Genomic DNA, 18,021 nt, shown 5'->3' on the forward strand with positions numbered 1-18,021 from the left:
AATTTAACGGTTACCCTGTATAAGAAGATACTGATGCAGTTTACTTAAACCTTTCTTTAATGTTCATATTTCTAGCCTTTGAAGGTGTGAATAACACACCTACAAATATATTTTTCTCTTTTTGAATGATTTTCCAGGATTAATTATCTTGAGTGGGTAGGATTATTGAATTAAAGAAATAGAAAGGTAATTGAAGTATGTTAAAAAACCTTCCTACCAAGTGCCGATCAAAATTTGCCTACATTAGAATTTATTATTTTTCTTTCAATTTCCCACTTTCATGAGGTAAAGTGGCACTTCTGTCTTAACCTCTGCACATTTTTGATTAACAGCATACCTGACTGTATTTTTAATGTTTGCTTATGATTTATGTCTCATGTGATAGACAACCCAATTGCCATAGAGAGGTTTGGAGGCAAAATACTAGGTGTGAGAATTTTAAAGAGAAACACAGTGTGGTGGATTAAAAGATAGCTGCCCACAGACACAGACAGCAGCGTGGTGATGGCCAGGGGAAGGGGGCAGGTGGGGGCTGGGTGGAGGTGGGCAAAGGGGAGGAAAATGGGGACATCGCTCATAGTATCAACAGTAAAATGAACTAAAAAATGATTTTAGAAAACATAAAAACAAAATTATAGCAGCAAATACGGTGACACTTTTTCAACTGAGTCCTTCAACTTGGATGCAGCTGAAAGGTTGCTTTGCCACTTTTAGGTCTGGTCTCTAAGCAGAGCAACAGGTTCCCCTTGGAGCCCTGAGCCTGCTGGGCAGAATGTGTTGAGGGGCCCTAGACTACATGGAGAGGGAGATGGGCTCCGCTGAGCTCAGACTTCCAGCTTTTCTTGCCAACAGGCCAGACATGTAAGTCCTGCACCAAGGAGATGCTCAGCTGCCAGCTGAAATCCACCAAGAGACCCCAGTCAAAGTAACAAGGATCAGAAGACTTGTCTGTGGTACGATAATAATAAAATGGTAGATCTTTTAAACCGCCGTCTTGGGGTAGTTGGTTATCAAAGAAAAATGAGCTAGCAAAATTAACCAGTTGCCTGGTTTTGACATTAGAATTAAGATAAAGAATGAATAACTATGTGAAATAGGGAACAGAACCCCAAATGAGATCCCAAGTTGCCCTACAGCCAGCGTTGGACTTTGTTCAGTCCCCACGTTCTCTCTTCTGGCTCAGCCATTTCTTCCACGTCTTCACTATTGTCATCCAGCAAAGGAAAACCATAGCACCAGCAGAGTAAGGAGAAACTAAGTTCATGTCTAAATACAAATGAAGGTTTTCAGAAAATCCCCTTCATGCTTCTTAAATTAGGATGAACCTTTGATAATATCACAGAGCCCACTGAGCAGTTATTTGAAATCATGGGATGAAGAGCTGACATCAACTTTTGAGTTTGAGACCTATCAAAGTTGCCTTATTAATCAATCTTTGCAACTTTTCTAGGTGTCTAATTGTACATCATTCTGGAGTAGTTGTTAAAGGAGTTTTATCTTTTTACAGCCTCCTTCTCCAGGCAACTTTTAACTAGAAGTTGAATCTGTACCCAAACCCTATTACTGATCTAACCTCCATCATCTTCCACTTTAAATACGACTGCTAACTACAAAGAACAGCACTGAATTCTCCTCCCCAAACTCAAAGTTGCCACCTGCCTTGGGCGGGTAACTCAGTTGGTTAGAGATTTGTCCCAATACAGGAAGGAAGGTTTAGAGTTGAATACTCTGTCAGAATCAGCCAATGAATACATAAATAAGTGGAATAACCAATTGAGGTCTCTCTCTCTCTCTCTCAAAATCAATAAATTTTTCTTAAAGTAGGTATAAAAAAATCCATCACTTATGGCATGTAAGAATATCTATTTTAATTATTGGTAATGGTTGATTATTCATATTTTGCTGGGAAAAATTTATTCATTTTAGAAATATACTTATAGGAGTATACTTTTAGAAGTATACTACCTTAGCATTTAAAAAATTATTTCACTGATAAAGCTGAATTAGGGATCAAAATAGGTTTCTAAATTTCCTCATTCTTTTTCTGAAATTCCCACTTTATCTTTTTCTTAAGTGACTATGGATGTAAAATACAAATAAATAAGAGTTATATTTGAGGAGGAATTAGTGAAAAGGTTACATCTCTTGTTTACCTTATTCAGATTAAAAGCTAACAGAACTTTTCTTTGATCCCACAGCATCCTGTATTAATTGAGCAATCAATGAAATAATAAAGAAACTGTATAGAACTTGGATGTGCAGTTACTCTCATTATCCCCCCCAAAACAACCCTGAAATGAGAGCTAACTGATATTTTAAAAATATATGTAAAAAAATCATGAAAAGGTTTTCAGAGCCATAATTGACTCAGCTCATACACTAATAGCATGGATTCCCAAGTTTCAAATTGTTTTGTAAAAGGTTTCAATTTCCTTTTTTTCCTCCTTAGTTTAGTAAAAGAAATAAAAAGAAAGATTTTCATATTTTTAGTAGAATACAATGCCACCAAATCAAGACTCAAAGCAAAGGTACCTTATCTTCAGGAACTAACTGTGAATGATTCATTCTCGTGTGAAACATTTTGAAACAGAAATGTCGAAATAGATTCCCTACATGCAGGTCCCCAAGCTTAGAGTCAATACCAAATAAAATGTAAAAATAATAAAAAAGGACCCATGAAACAAAGAATGATGAGTTTATTACCAAGGAAAAAATTCCTGGATTAAAGTAGATTTTTGTGGGAGTGGAATTTTAAAATGGCTTATCTTCTTGACCTAAAACTGAGACCAAGTCTTAGTAAAATATAGGGTGTCTGCCAAAAATGTATACACACTTTGAATAATAATTATTATTAGTAATAATTAATTCCAATGGGTTAAATCTGAAAAGAAAGAAACATTAATTGAGTTATCAACTGTTAAGTGTGTATATATTTTTTGGGGACATCCTGTAGATGCTTGAAATTATTTTTTCTATCTTAAAAAACACACACACAAATATTAAGAACATTGATACAGAACTGATAATTTGTAATTGAATGTTTAATTAATTTTTTTCCATGCATGGTGGGGATGGTATGGGTGAGGCAAACCAATACCAGAAATAGGAATCTATGCCCTATTACTGAATTAGAAGGCAAACCTTCAGTAGGATTTTGTTTTCTAGAAGGGCTGTTCAATCTCTACTCCTTTTAATATGCTTTTTAATTAGAATTTTTGTTGCCATTAGACTGCCAAATGAATATAATTGACAAAATGCTCTAGATGCAAATTGCCTAAGCCAAAGATGACTAATAATCAGTAAATATGAAAAGCAATTCTAAACGGTAGAGTAAGACTGTTAATATTTTAATTCACTTGAAATAACAACTATCCAGGCACCAACTCTCAATGCTTCTTGACTTCCCTTCTTATGATAAAAATGCTTTTCTAAATCTAACGAAAGAGTAAAGGGAAAGAACCACATTACCTGTCAACACTGAGAGCACAGAGATTGAGGACGGTGATCCCCACTGAAGACTTCTGCAAAAAGGGGAACAGCTTGCATAGAAATATGCCAAAGTCATTGTGATCAAAAGGCCAGCGCCCAGCCAACAGCTGAAAAAAGGAGACAACGTAGTAAGAAATGGCAGAGCTGGCATGGAATACATGGACACGTACTTCTAATTATCTTCCAAACTTCTACATTTTATTATTCATTATGCTTTCCAGTTAGCATGGTAATAACAGAGTATTCTTCTTTTTTTCATGTTTTAAAGACTCAGCAATCTGGAAAAGTTTGGAAAATGATAAATATAATAACAGAAGAGATAAATCTTTGATCTTACATATCATAGTCGTAACAACTACTTTTAAAGAGTAGCAAAAGTGTGGGGCTTGGATGATAGCTTAACAGAGAAGCAAGGCAGTCATCTCTTATCAAATTTTGCTAAACCATAAGTAAAGCAAATCATTTTCAGCTAGTGGAATTGGGAGATAATATTGTCTCCTGACAAGCAGCCAAAGTTTTGAATGCGAGGTTATGAAGAATACTGGGAAAATGAAGTGGTTTAAGATGTACTGACTTTGTCAGCTGGTTAACACCCAAAGCTATTTGGAACTTACCTTTCCCTCTGTGCTTGAGGAGCTGACTGCTTCAGTATGTGTGTCATAAGTGGTCTTTCCTTACTAAGACTCAAACTTGCCTTTATCATACAGAGAAAAGTGTGGGTTCTGTGATCTGTTTGTAATATTTGTGGAAAATCTATTTTTTCATGTTGACAATTTAAAGTCTTTGTTGGTATGAAAGGATGGACCCCCTCTAGTGGCTGTGGTAAGTAGCAAGAACATGAAGTCCCTGGAGTTGCTGATATTCTTTTAATTGGGGTATTGCACAAGGAGAAGAATAGCTCAGTTACCTTAGAGGGGGAAGTCTTTGCTGAATATATGATGCATTTTCAAAGTAAAAATGGTATTAATTTCTTTTCCAAATTTTGCTTAGTGACTCAGAATTTAAACTTTCTTCACTCAGTAGGAAACACTATCCTACTAACTAGATACATTTGTCTTTTTTTCTTTGCAAAGTACCTATTGCCATAGTAACTCTAAGTTGAGCTTCGAATTTCTGTTCTACCATTTCTAAAACATTATGTGAGGTTTAATTTCATGGTCAATGTGGTCATTAATGGGAGTCCATTGAAAGAGGGTGGGAAACCAGTATCCCATAGATACAAAATCAGAACCTATGCATTTTGAGAATTTAGTAACAAAAGCTCTCTAAAATTCTATTTTTTATGGCTAAGATCCTATACTGACTTAATTTTAGAAATTATCTTTAGTATTTTAATGTACTTCCCTTTCTTCTGAATAGTTTTCTAAAAGGACCTTTGTCTTTATTCCAGTCCTGCCTCTAGTCCCTTCTTCCTCTTACTCTAACTAGTCTTTGTTGGTGTCTTCTCAGATTTCTACATAAACTTTTGTCCAAGGATAACTGATAGGTTCTTCACAAAAACACTTCCCTAAACTCTGACATTTTTCATGAAGCTAACAATTATACCATTGCTGATTGCTGGTTATTAATGCTTGATGCAAGCAAAGGCAAAACACCATTTCTGGGATGAATCACCCCTATAAAGGAAAAAACACACCTGAAAGTTCCTTTTTATAGAGTTTGGTATTTTATCCCAGAAATGTAATTCTCCATTAAAGACTACAGAGATATAATTTAAATGTGTAGGGGTTGTCATAGGATATGCTTTGGAATAGTTGAACTGTTATGTTATTATTGGTTCATTCCCAGAGGCAGAGGATCCTGAAATCCACTTGGATGGGTTTCCCAATAAAAACATCTAATAATGAGAGAAAAAAGGATGTTTCTTTTTAAAAAAATATATTTTATTGATTTTTTACAGAGAGGAGGGGAGAGGGATAGAGAGTCAGAAACATCTATGAGAGAGAGACATCGATCAGCTGCCTCCTGCACGCCCCCCACTGGGGATGTGCCCGCAACCAAGGTACATGCCCTGGACCAGAATCGAACCTGGGACCCCTGAGTCCGCAGGCCGACGCTCTATCCACTGAGCCAAACCGGCTAGGGCGAAGGATGTTTCTTGCTTATCCAAGGAGACTCTGAAATCCTGTGAAGGTCTAAGTGACATGTGCTAAGAAAAATGATGCAGAAAAATCCACAACTGAGCATGTATTGTTTTGGGCCAATCTCAGTTGAATTTTTTTCCTTTTTCGTGCTTGCTTAAAGTTTTAACTAAGGCTAGGTGTAAAGGAAGGACTGAGGGAAAGATATGGTTTTGGTGAGCCCAAAAATATTATAGAATTGTATTTCATTGACACAAATAGGTGTTTGTTATTTTTGTTGTTATTTTTCTTTTCTCCAGGAGTGAGCATTGATTCTTTTGGGGAAGTAGGGACAAAGGGAAATGAAAGAACTCATTGAAGGAAAAGGTTAGATACAATCACAGTGTAGACTTCCCCAACCTAAATCTGCCCCATTCTGAAAGATGTATGGATAGTAACTGTTCCAATGCAGTCAGGGGAAATTAAGCCCCTGCCTGGAGGCAACTTCTTCCCTTTCCTGTTAAATGTGGCTTCTTCAAAGAGGCTCTCCTTAACTACCCAATCTCAGATCACGTAGGACCTGCTTGTTATTCTGATTCATGGAACCAACGTTGGAGTAATTTTACATTTAAAGTCTCCTTTCAACTCACTCTGTTTTAGCAATAGAACATATACAAAAGGAAGAGGCATCAAAGAGGCATGGAGTGCAGCTCACCCATTTTTCTCTTATTAGAAGAGGCATTTTGGAACTTCTGAAAGACTACAGGGAGTGTGTACTTTCTTTTATATACCAGTATGTAAAATTGAAAATAAAAAATTTTAAATGGTAAAAATAAGCGGTATAAAAGTATAACGAAAAGCATGTTTCCCTTCCAATCAAGGCCCCTAAACTTCCTGCCCAAAGGCAGCCACTGTTAACTGTGTTTTCTTCTGGAAATCTTCCTAAGTACATACAGGTATATGCCTTTCATAAAAACAAGTGGAACTGTATGAAAAACAATACCTATTAACAGTCTTTTATGATCCTTTTTCCTAAAGTACTTTCCTGGGAGGCCTAATTGAAAGGTTTTAATTTTTAAAAGCACAATGATGAAACAATTTAGGCTAGGATAGAAAAAGATAAGCAACTGCTTAGGATAAATTAGATTATGGCAAAAGAATTAGTTGGTTTCATAAAATGTGAACAAGCTACTACCACAGAGCTTGGTTCACAGAGTTAATCTGGCACCTTGGAGCAGTCAATTCTTATTTTTACTATAAAAGGGCCTATAATTTCCAAGCATATAACATAGTTCTTAGTATTACCAATTTTGCCCTGAAAACACATCCATCTTGTAATTTATTTTCTATTTAAAACTTATTTCTCAGTATCTCAAAGTAGCATTTCCACTCTTATTGTTGAAAAAAAGAACCACCTACCAACTGTTGCTTGAGAAAGTGGGAGAATACTGGTCTACTTCAGACCCAGGTTGAAGAGGGCAGGTCACAAACTATTTTCTTGGGCTGGGATGGGACTGCTCAGCCTATGAGGTGCAGAGCAGGCACTTGGCGATGATGCACATCCTAAGGTCTAAAACGCATACCGTGCCCTCCCCTTCTCGGGACCACAGAGGAACACCACAGAGCACTCACTGAGGCAGCAGAGGGCCGCCTGCGGAGAACAGATTTACCGAAGGACACTTGCCTTGGTTCTTACATAGGGGATTTTCCTACAGTTGAAATATAAAGTCCCTGATCATCATCTGAAAACTAAAATACTACTAAAAATGGCACAAATTAATGTAGAAATGGGTGATTTGGATTGTGTCAAAATCAACATCATAAAATTGACAGGCTGAATTTTTTTAAGCCTGTCAAAACAGATTTACAGGACTTGTATCACATGATACACTGATAAGTGTCCTGTTTTTAGAAGGACTAGGTCCAAAAGTAGGATGTCCACTATTATATTTAGCACAAAGCAATATCTGCTTGGTTGGGAATTTTTAGATAAGAGCAAAGTACCTGTTTATGTCAGTTTTCTGGAACACACCCAACAGCCAGAAAGTCAGCAAAAATGTAAGGAGCCAATAGTTGATGTGAAATTTACACCCTAACGCCTGTATACTTGACTCCTGGGCAAAGTGCCAGAGTCTTCACTGCATGTTAATTTATTCTAACTTTACACCCAATGCTATAAAGTTTACCTTTTTCTTGTTCTTTAGTCCATTGCACATCTAAAGCTGCTCATTAAAAGGAACCTTCCAGAGTGACAGTTCCTAGCCGTGGCTGTAATTTGCATGATTGAGGGAGCATTTAAAAATCCCAGTGCTTGGGCCATGGCCCTAGATTAGTGCTTCTCATCTTTGGCCCCCAGGGGACATTTGGTAATGTCTGGAGACATTTATTACAACTGGTGGTGGGGGAGAGGGAGGCTACTGACATCCATTGGGTAGAGGTCAGTGATGCTGTTAAACATTTTGCAATGCACAGGACAGGTCCGCCAACAAATAATAATCCAGCCCCAAATGTCAGTAGTGATGTGGTTGAAAACCATATTGTAGATCAATTAAATCAGAATCTTTGGGGTTGGGACAAAAGCCTCAGTAGTTTTTAAAGTTCCCAGGTGACTTCAGTGTGTGGCCAAGACTGAGAATCATTGCTTTAGCACAGTGGTTCTCAAGCTTCAGCCCAGGGGTTCTTAAGCTTTAGCAGCATGAGAATCATGAGGATCATCTAGAGGACTCATTAAACCAGATTGCTAGGCCCTAACCCCAGAGTTCTGAGGTGGAACCTGAGAATTTGCATTTCTCTCTCTCTCACACACACCAAAAAAAGGTACAGGTGACCTAACCCTAATGTTGCAGTCTAATGTCTCAGGCCTCACCAGTGTAACACTACAAAATAAGGCTGTTCTTTCCCAAATTCAACATAGATTATGAACTCATAAGATTTAGGTGCAAGTACAAGATTTACCTGTTACTAATTGTGTGACCTTGGACAAGCCATTTTCCCACTGTAAGTCTCATTCCTGTATTTGTTATTGGGATGGTTCTCATATCTGCCACATGATTGATGAGCATTTGGGAGGCTCAAAATGCTCATGAAAGAATTCTGCAAACCGAATGTATACCACACAAATGTTAGATATTTTGAACTGCTATGATTTATAATCATAAACTGAAATGTACCATTTATGCATGACTTAATGAATAAAAAGATAATATAAATGAATTTCCCCCTCTTTATCCACTCCAGATGGTAATATCTTTTGCCAATTAATGTTGTTACTTGGACATTATTTTTCAGATCGGCATAACATCCTAATAATGAGATAAATGAAACCAGTGGCACATTTTTCTTTGTGTTTATTTTCCCTCCACCCTGTCTGGTGAGGCTGAGGGATTCTCCTCCTCCCCACCGTCTCACTCCACCCATCCTAGACAGGAATGAGGGATTTATGAGTACAGTCTGTAATAGCTGAAAACCTGAAAGTAAATAAAAGGTTCTCTTCCCCTCAACATGAATTATTGTAGGGTCACTTGGAATTGGACATGATGGACCAGATGCCAGTCTTAAAACAAGTGGGGTTCGAGGTTTTCTTTTTTTGCTGGGGCCAGGGCTGGGATGTAGAAGTTGGTACATCATCAAAATAAAAACATCTTCCAACAGCACAGACTGAGATCATTATAAGCCTGTGACACCCAGGACAGGCCTTAATAATGAGAATATGCTCGATGGGTGTTGCAAATTTAAAAATCAAATACAATAAAATAAATAAACCACCGGGTGTTACTGAGAATAGATTTTGATATTCCATTATGCTTTAATTGCTTCAGGATTGAGGACTAGAGCATTCATAGAAATAAATAAAACCTGTGGCTGCTACCCTATCCACACACTCTTTCCTGCGATAGACTCCTCTTGCCTCCTGACCAGCCCAAGCAGTTAGAGTGGATGACAAATGCAGAGCAGAACAGACACTCCACAAGTGTTCCCAGCTCTGGCACGAGGTGCCCAGGGACCCTGGGATCCGTTTTCATTGATGCCAGTGGCCTGGCTTACTGGTTAAGTGTGGGCCATGAAGCTTGACTCCCTGGGTCAGACAGAAGGCTCTGCCATGTTCCTGACCCTGTGACCTTGGCATGTTGGTGAACCTCACTGCTGCTCAGCTTCCTCCTCTAGAAAATGAAACAGAGATGGTAGCTACCTCAGAGGATTACTGTGGGCAACAGAAGAGACAATCCATAGGAAGGGCTTAGGTGAAGTAAGTATCTGGAAATGTGAGCTATTTGCATGGCCCATGGTTATCAGTCTCTACTTTTAAAATTATTTTTGATTTCAAAAAAGGAAGGGAGAGGAAGAGAGAGAGAGAGAGAGAGAGAAACATTAATAATGAGAGAGAATCATTGATCAGCTGCCCTCCCTTCCCCCACTGGGGATTGAGCCAGAACCCGGGCCTATGCCCTGACTAGGAATCAAACTGTGACCTCCTGCTTCATGGGTCAATGCTCAACCACTGAGCCATGCTGGCCGTGCTATCAGTCTACTTTTTGTCCTGTTTTCCAATGAGGTTGTGAAGGAGGATCATCCAGGTCACCATGCAGGGTGATGACAGACCACAGAAGCATAAAAGCCCCCATTCTCAAGGAAATCGCTACCTAGAAGATAAGCGCCAATGACAGTTCCTAAGGAAGCTATATAACAGTATTCTACGGCGGGGTGGGGGTGGGTGGGTGGGGGGTACAACAGAAGGAGGAGGTGGTGTGGCACATGACAAAGAGCCCAGGTTCTGGAGCCCGCTGCTTTGTGCCCTGGCATGACTTAGGCAAGTTAACTGTGCCTCAGTGAAAACTGGAGATAAATAGAGAACCCGAGTCATGTGGGTGATGTGAGTATGAAATGAACTCCTGGCCCATCGCAGATCAGATCATAAAGGTTAGTTCCTGTAAGAGATGGTTCCTGTTACTCCGCACTTAGCTTGGAAAACATGAAACTGTTGCTATTATTTGCTACCCATATTGTTCACTGTTGAATATTCAGTGTTTCAGTTTTGCTGAAGTCCTAACTTTTAGAATCTGAAACACATAGATGTTAATATAACCAGGAGGAAGGGAGGAAAAAAAAGAGGAAAAATACTTTTTTTTTTATTGCTTAAAGTATTACAAAGAGTATTACATATGTCTCCTTCCCCCCACCCCCTTGATAATCCCCCAGCCTCCCCTACCCCCCAGTGGAGGAAAAATACTTTTTAAAGTCAGAGTTCCAGAGTCATGAAGGTTTTATTCCTTAGAGGAAAGATGATTCACCCAAGATATGGGATTATTATCCCCAACAATCTCAGTCATCTGAAGGCTGGGAAGACAAGAAAATTTCTCATTTTGATCACTCTGCTGTAAGGATGCCGTTCTGGATGCCAAGTCTTGAGACTTCTATTTATTTTACATTCACAAAACCAAAGGATCACTGGATGGAGAAGACTTAAACTTTGCTAAAGTAGAAAAACTAGAAATACTCAATATAAAAATTATACAGGTTAGTTCCAAATGTACATCTCAATGCTTTAAAATTTCATTCGTAACAGAGAGAAGATTTATGTTGGAAAGAATGAATCTGGCTTTTCCTGAATGGAGAAAAGATTTCACACATATGTCATGAGTGGAGCCTTACATTTGCTTGAAACAGTGCAAGCATAATTATGGAAAATAAGTGCTCTGACCTGGACACACAAGAAGGCCCGCCATCTAATGAAAAAGTTTTATTGTTTATTTTAATTAGCAGTCTCATGGTAGTACATGCTAGTACTCATCTGAAAGAACCATGCAGGCAAAACCAAAGTAGAATTAAACAAAACAAACTAGCAGCAATCCCTACATAGATATTTAGGTAGTAGCCCCAAAAACTTACCAGGAAGGTGGTGATAAGTAGGAAAAAGGGAAAACAAATGGCATATTTGAAAGCAGGCAGCTTATTTAATGTAAACAACCTTAAGTTACATTAAGATCTGGAGTTAATTCTTCATTATAAAGTATGTCATGTGGTCATGATTATCCTATGTATAGATGGAAACAATGACAGAACAAAGATATGGTATGCAGCATGAAGAAAATGATACCATATGTGACTTTCTTGGGGGAAAAAAGAATGCAATTGATGCTGAAGCTGATGTGTTACAGTAAATAAGGTTGAGGTAATTTTGAATGTTTAATAACAGAAACTCATTAGAAAATAAACAATTCCCAATAGCTGAGGCATAAAGTAAAATGGGAAGACATACTCAAGATGTCTGAGTTACCAGTCATGTTATGATGCGTCACATAATAACGAGTGCATTTCAACAATGCATCCGTTAATGTTTTAGAAGCCTTGGTTGTCTTCTAGAAAAATGCTATGTGTGGTCTAGAGAGTTATTAAAACTACAAAAGTTTTATTTAATGTGAAGGGGGAAGGATGGGACATACTGGAGGGAAAGTTAGAAATTGTGGCTTCCAGCTCTAACCCTATTGAAAATCTTTGGGCTTTGATTCCCTCCTCTGCCAAATAAGAAATTTCGGGCTAGAACTAGATTATTTTTAAATTCTCTGCTAGCTCTTCTATTGCCTGATTTTTTTCACATCAGAATTCCAGTATGTAACTGGTTTCTCTGAAACTGTTATTAACTCCATTTACCCCTAACCTAACCATAATCCTTCCCTTCATTTTTTATGGTTAATTTTACTTTTCCCATTTTTCTGTTATTCTTCCCATTATTAAGTGTTTTAGTCCCTTTTGCCTTTTCTTTTACCCCAAAGGATTAAGGATGTCAGAACCTGAGGAATCCCACAGACTGAAGCCTTAAGACTATTTCTTTACTTAGAATGTATGAATAGTATTTTAGTACTTTCCAGGGAAAAAGCTAAAATATATAGTAAACTTGCTCTATGTGCCATAAGCATCATATTTTAAATATTATCTTAACGATATGTAAAATGCAGGAAAAAATAGTAGCTAAGGGGCTAGTTTACCTTTCAGTCAAGGGTCTATTATAAATAATAATGTAAAATTAAGGCTCTTAAAATAGTTTTGAAAATTAGTTTGATATTGCCTTAAGTCTTATTTATGGTCATTTGGAAATGAGATAACATTAACTGTACTAGTAAAGAACAAGAGATTTTAACCTAGTTTTCCTTCTGGTGTTGATATTTGATAATTGCTGCACCTCTGCTGTAAGAATTTTGTTTATTTTTAGTGCTAGTAGAACAAAAAGACGTACAAATTAGGGGTCTAATGTAATTAGCCTACAGTGAGCTGGTATTCAATTAGAAACTTGAATACTCAGAGAGACTTGTACCATTTCCTTGAGATTAGAGCCAATGTTTTATTTTATTTTCATTTTTTCTTAAGGACCTGGTATGTTGTTCCACATGCAGCAATTGCCTAAGTAATATTGACTGCCATGACCATAACCATTTAAGCAAATGTTAACATCAGTCTGGTAAACAACATTTATCTTAGATTTTTAAAATTATAGCATTTCAGACTTGCATAGGTGCTTAGACATCATCTAGCTCTCTAAGTGTTGTCTGTAGACTCCCTGGGATCTCTGAGAAACTTTCATGGGTTCTGCAAGATCAAGATATCATTAAGAGATTATTGCCTTTTTTACTGGTTGACATGTGTACTTTTGGTGCAAAAGCAATGGTGGCTAAAACCGCTAGTGCCTTAGCATGAATCAACACAGTGGCACCAAACTAGTCTAATAGTCACTGTATTCTTCACCATTACATACACTCAGCAAAAAAAATCGAGGGATTATGAGTAAGGGTGTGGAGTTCAGCAAGGTCATAGGATGGAAGAGCAATATGCAGACATCCATTGCATTTCTATATACAAGCAATGAAAAATTCAAAAATGAAATTAAGAGATAATTCCATTCAAAATAGCATTAAAAAATAAAATACCTAGAAAAGTTTATCAAGAGAAGTGTAAGACAGGTACACTGAAATATACAAAATATTGGAGGAAGTAAAGAAGATCTCAACAAATGTTTATGGATTGGAAGAATCAATATTGTCAAATGGAAATTTTCTCCAGATTTATCTAAAGGGTCAATACATTCCCTATTATAGTCAAGGAAATTAACAAGTTGATCTTAAAATTTACATAGAAATGTAAAGACTTAAAATAGCCCAAACCACTTCGAAAACAGAGAACAAACTATGGCTTTAAGTACCTGTTTAAAAACTTACTCAAACCCACAGTAATCAAGACAGGATGGTGTTGGCAAAACAACAAAGAGATTGGTGGAAAGAAAAGAAAAGAAAGTTCAGAAATAAACCCTTAAGCATTTATTGTTAGTTGAGTTTTGACAAAGGTGCCAAGGCAATTCAACGAGGAAAGAATGGCCATTTTAATAAATGACATTGGAATCACTGGATATGCCTATGCAAAAAAATGAACTTAGATGCTTGCTTCACATCATACACAAATTCAAACTGATTATAGATCTAAAAGAAAGAGCTAAAAATAAAAACTGTTAAAGAAAAGATAGGAGAATTTTTGTGTAATCTTGATTTGGCAAAGATTTCATAAATATGATACCAGCAACATGATCCATAAAAGAAAAGTTTGATAAATGGGATTTAATCAAAATTAAGAACTTTTGCTCTTTAAAAACACAACATTAAGAAAATGAAAAGCCAGAGTGGAAAAAAAATATTTGCAAATTATATATCTGATGAAGAATTTTTGTCCAAAATACCTAAAGAACCCCCACAGCCCAGCAGGCATGGCTCAGTGGTTGAGCATCGACCTGTGAACCAGGAGGTCACAGTGTGATTCCCAGTGAGAGCACATGCTCAGGTTGTGGCTTGATCCCCAGTGTGGGGCAGGCAGGAGGCAGCTGATCAATGATTCTCTTTCATTATTGATGTTTCTCTCTCCCCCTTATCCTTCCTCTCTGAAATCAATAAAAATATATTTAAAAAAGAACCCCACAATTGAGAAATATAAAGGTTAAAAGATTTAAATAGGCAGTTCATCAAAGTAGATACACAAATAGCTAAGAACATGGAAATTAAAAATCCATAGGGGAATATCATTAAGGGAATGCAAATGAAAACCACAATGATTATTTTAATAAGGATTGCATTGAATCTATAGATTGCTTTGGATAGTATGTATATTTTAATGATGTTAATTCTACCAATCCGTGAACACAGTATATTCTTCCACTTGTTCATAGTCTTCTTCTGTTTCTTTTTTCAACATCCTGTAGTTTTCCGAGTACAGGTTTTTTACCTTCTTGGATAAGTTTATGCCTAAGTATCTTAATGTTATTATTGTTGTTGCAATTGTTGTATATTTATTTTGTTAATCCTCACCCGAGGATATTTTTCCATTGATTTTTAGGGAGAGTAGAAGAGGGAAAGACAGAGAGAGAAACATTGATGTGAGAGACACGCATCGATTGGTTGCCTCCTGCACAAGTCCTGACTAGGTCCCAGGCCGAGAAGGAGCCTGCAACCAAGGTTCGTGCCCTCGATTGGAATCAAACCCGGGACTCTTTGGTCTGCAGCTGATGCTCTATCCACTGAGCCAAACCAGCTAGGACGGGATTGTTTTTAGTTTTGTTTTTTTAATTTTCTCTTTCTGAGAATTCATTATTGTTGTATAAAAATGTCATCAATTTCTGGGTGTTATTTTTGTATCCTGCTACATTGCTGAATTCATTTATTAAATCTAGTAGTTTTTTGGTGGAGTCTTTAGGGTTTGCTATGTATACTATCATGTCATCTGCGAATGATGACAGTTTTACTTTCTTTCCAACTTGGATGCCTCTTATGCTTTCTTCTTGTCTGATCGTTTGGCTAAGACTTCCAGTGCTAGGTTGAATAAGAGTAGTGAAAGTGGGCATCCCTGTCTTATTCCTGTTCTTAGGGAAAATGGTTTTAGTTTTTGCCCATTGAGTATATCGTTGGCTATAGGTTTGTCATATATGGCCTTTATTATGTTGAGGTATGATCCCTTTTTTCCCACTTTACTGAGAGTTTTTATCAAAAACGAGTGTTGGATTTTGTCGAATGCTTTTCCTATGTCTATTGATGATTATGTGATTTTTTGCCTTTCAATTTATTTATTTGATGTATCATGTTTATTGATTTGAGAATATAAGAAAATAAAATTAGTGGAAACAATGGAAAGATGCAAAGAAACAAAACATTTATGACATAAATGACACCAAGACATATTTATTTTGTGAAACTAAGCTAAAAGTTCACAGTGGTCAGAATTTTTTGTTTGTTTGTTTTATTTTGTACAGACAGTCTGCAGAATTGCTTTATTGTTTGCTTTTAAAGTTAGGTCTATTAATAAAGTTCCTTATTCAAATTGTTTTGGATTTTATGGTATCATTTCACAAAAAAGTATATTTGCTATGTAAATTTTTAAAATTTGAGGATTTCTAGTTTCTTTTAAAATATCAGTTGAGCCCCAGCTGGTTTGGCTCAGTGGATAGAGCATTAGCCTGAGGACTGCAGGGTCCTGGGTTCGATTCGGGTCAAGGGCACATACTCGGATTGCAGTCTTGATCCCCAGTGGGGGGTTGTGCAGGAGGTAGCCAATAAATGATTCTCTCTCATCATTGATGTTTCTATCTCTCTCTCCCTCTCTGAAATAAGTAAAAATATATTTAAAAAAATCAGTTGAGACATATTCCCAAATGTCATCTGTTTATGCCTTCGCATTCCCGTTTTAACTCCTGTGCATGTTATAAACCTAGGGAGGCAGGTCTAGCAATGTAACCTTTAGTTTTTTTCAGTAAATTCTGATGTTTCAACCCCAATTGAAAATATGGACTAGCCATAGACACTTATTTTCTGGATCATGTCCATACTGTCCTTTCCAGTGACTAGGGGAGGACACCAGTTTGAAAAAAATGTTCCTCTGAGCAGATGTCTGTGTCTAGAGGGCAATTGGTCCATCAAAGAACTCACTCTTTCCTTTCAGTTTATTTTTTTATTTTCTAGCTCCCTTCTGTCAGTTGGCCTCACCAACATGACAATGAGTATAGAATACAAAAATCTGTTTACCAGATGTTCCAATGCAAATCTGCAAGACTTACAACATGCATGCTATTTTTGAAGACAATCTTTGTTTCATACACATTTTCCCTTATAATAGCTTACTTCTGTTTTAAATAAGTGACTAAAGAAACTGTTAGATTTATGGAGGAGAGAAAAGGGGATGACATTTATCATTGATCATTCTGAAAATATACTTCTGTACTAGAGATGCCACTTTGATAACTCTGAAGTCTGCCTTATGAGGTAGGTATATGGGAGAGAAGCAGAGTGGCAGCTTAGCTAATAGCATGGCCTCTGACATCAGAATGGATTCAAATCCTGGCTCTACCACTTGCTGTGTAACCTTAAATAAATCCTTAAAAACCATCCTCAGTTTCTTTATTTTTGGAATTCAGGCAATACTAGTGAATCATATGTTTGTTTTGAGGATCAAATGAGTTAGCCTGGCACAGAGTAAACACTAATTAAGCTTTAGGTAATATTATTCTTAAGTTATATATTGGTATAAATAACATTTTAAAAAATATATTTTTACTGATTTCAGAGAGGAAGGGAGAGGGAGAGAGAGAAACATCAATGATGAGAGAGAATCATTGATTGGCTGCCTCCTGCATGCCCCCTACTGGGGATTGAGTCTGCAACCTGGCATGTGACCTTGACTGGAATCAAACCTGGGACCCATCAGTCTGCAGGCTGGCGCTCTATCCACTGAACTAAACCGGTTAGGGCAGTGGTCGGTAAACTGGCCCCTTGAGTGTGGGTCTTCCACAAAATTCCATGTGCGGGTGCGCACTTACAGTGCGATTGAAACTTCATGGCCCATGCCACGGGGCCAAAGAGCCGCATGTGGCTCGTGAGCCGTGGTTTGCCGACCTCTGGGTTAGGGTATAAATAACATTTTAATATTGCATATTTTCCTTTATTAACTTAAAAATGTTTTTTCAACATAGTAGCCATTATGTTCTTGTTAAATTTAAATGAGATCATCTAAAAGCTTCCTCTCTCACCCTGGCTGTGTGGCTCAGTTGTTTGGAGGAACCCCCCGTACACCAAAAGGTTGAGGGTTTGATTTCTGGTCATGGCACGTACTTAGGTTGGGAGTTCAATCCCCAGTCAGGGCTTGTAGGGGAGGCAACCAATTGATGTTTCTCTCTCACATTAATGTTTGTCTTTCTCTCCCTTCCTCTCTTTCTCAAATCAATCAATCAATCAAACAATAAATAAAAGCTTCCAGAGAAAATAGATGAAGGCTTTATAAAGATGTATTGGTAGGCTGATCATACTTCCTGGTTTATGCAGGACAGTCTTCGTTTATGCATACAGTCCAGATGTAATTATTGATAGTGTCTCCTTTTACTCTCATAAATATCCTGGATTGGACAATAACTTTGTATTGCCACTTTTTCAGCCACCCACTCTTAGATTAATAT

General features: G+C 37.3%; 1 protein-coding gene across 1 annotated transcript in view; it reads right to left on the minus strand.

The window, feature by feature from the left end:
* Positions 1-18,021, minus strand: part of EDNRA (endothelin receptor type A) — a 51,817-nt gene that overhangs the window by 19,730 nt on the left and 14,066 nt on the right. The window contains exon 3 of the mRNA XM_059697896.1: positions 3,469-3,596. Within this exon, the coding sequence (XP_059553879.1) occupies positions 3,469-3,596 (128 nt within the window). The remainder of the gene's footprint in view (positions 1-3,468; positions 3,597-18,021) is intronic.

Source organism: Myotis daubentonii, chromosome 5, assembly GCF_963259705.1.
Source record: "Myotis daubentonii chromosome 5, mMyoDau2.1, whole genome shotgun sequence".
NCBI lineage: Eukaryota > Metazoa > Chordata > Mammalia > Chiroptera > Vespertilionidae > Myotis > Myotis daubentonii.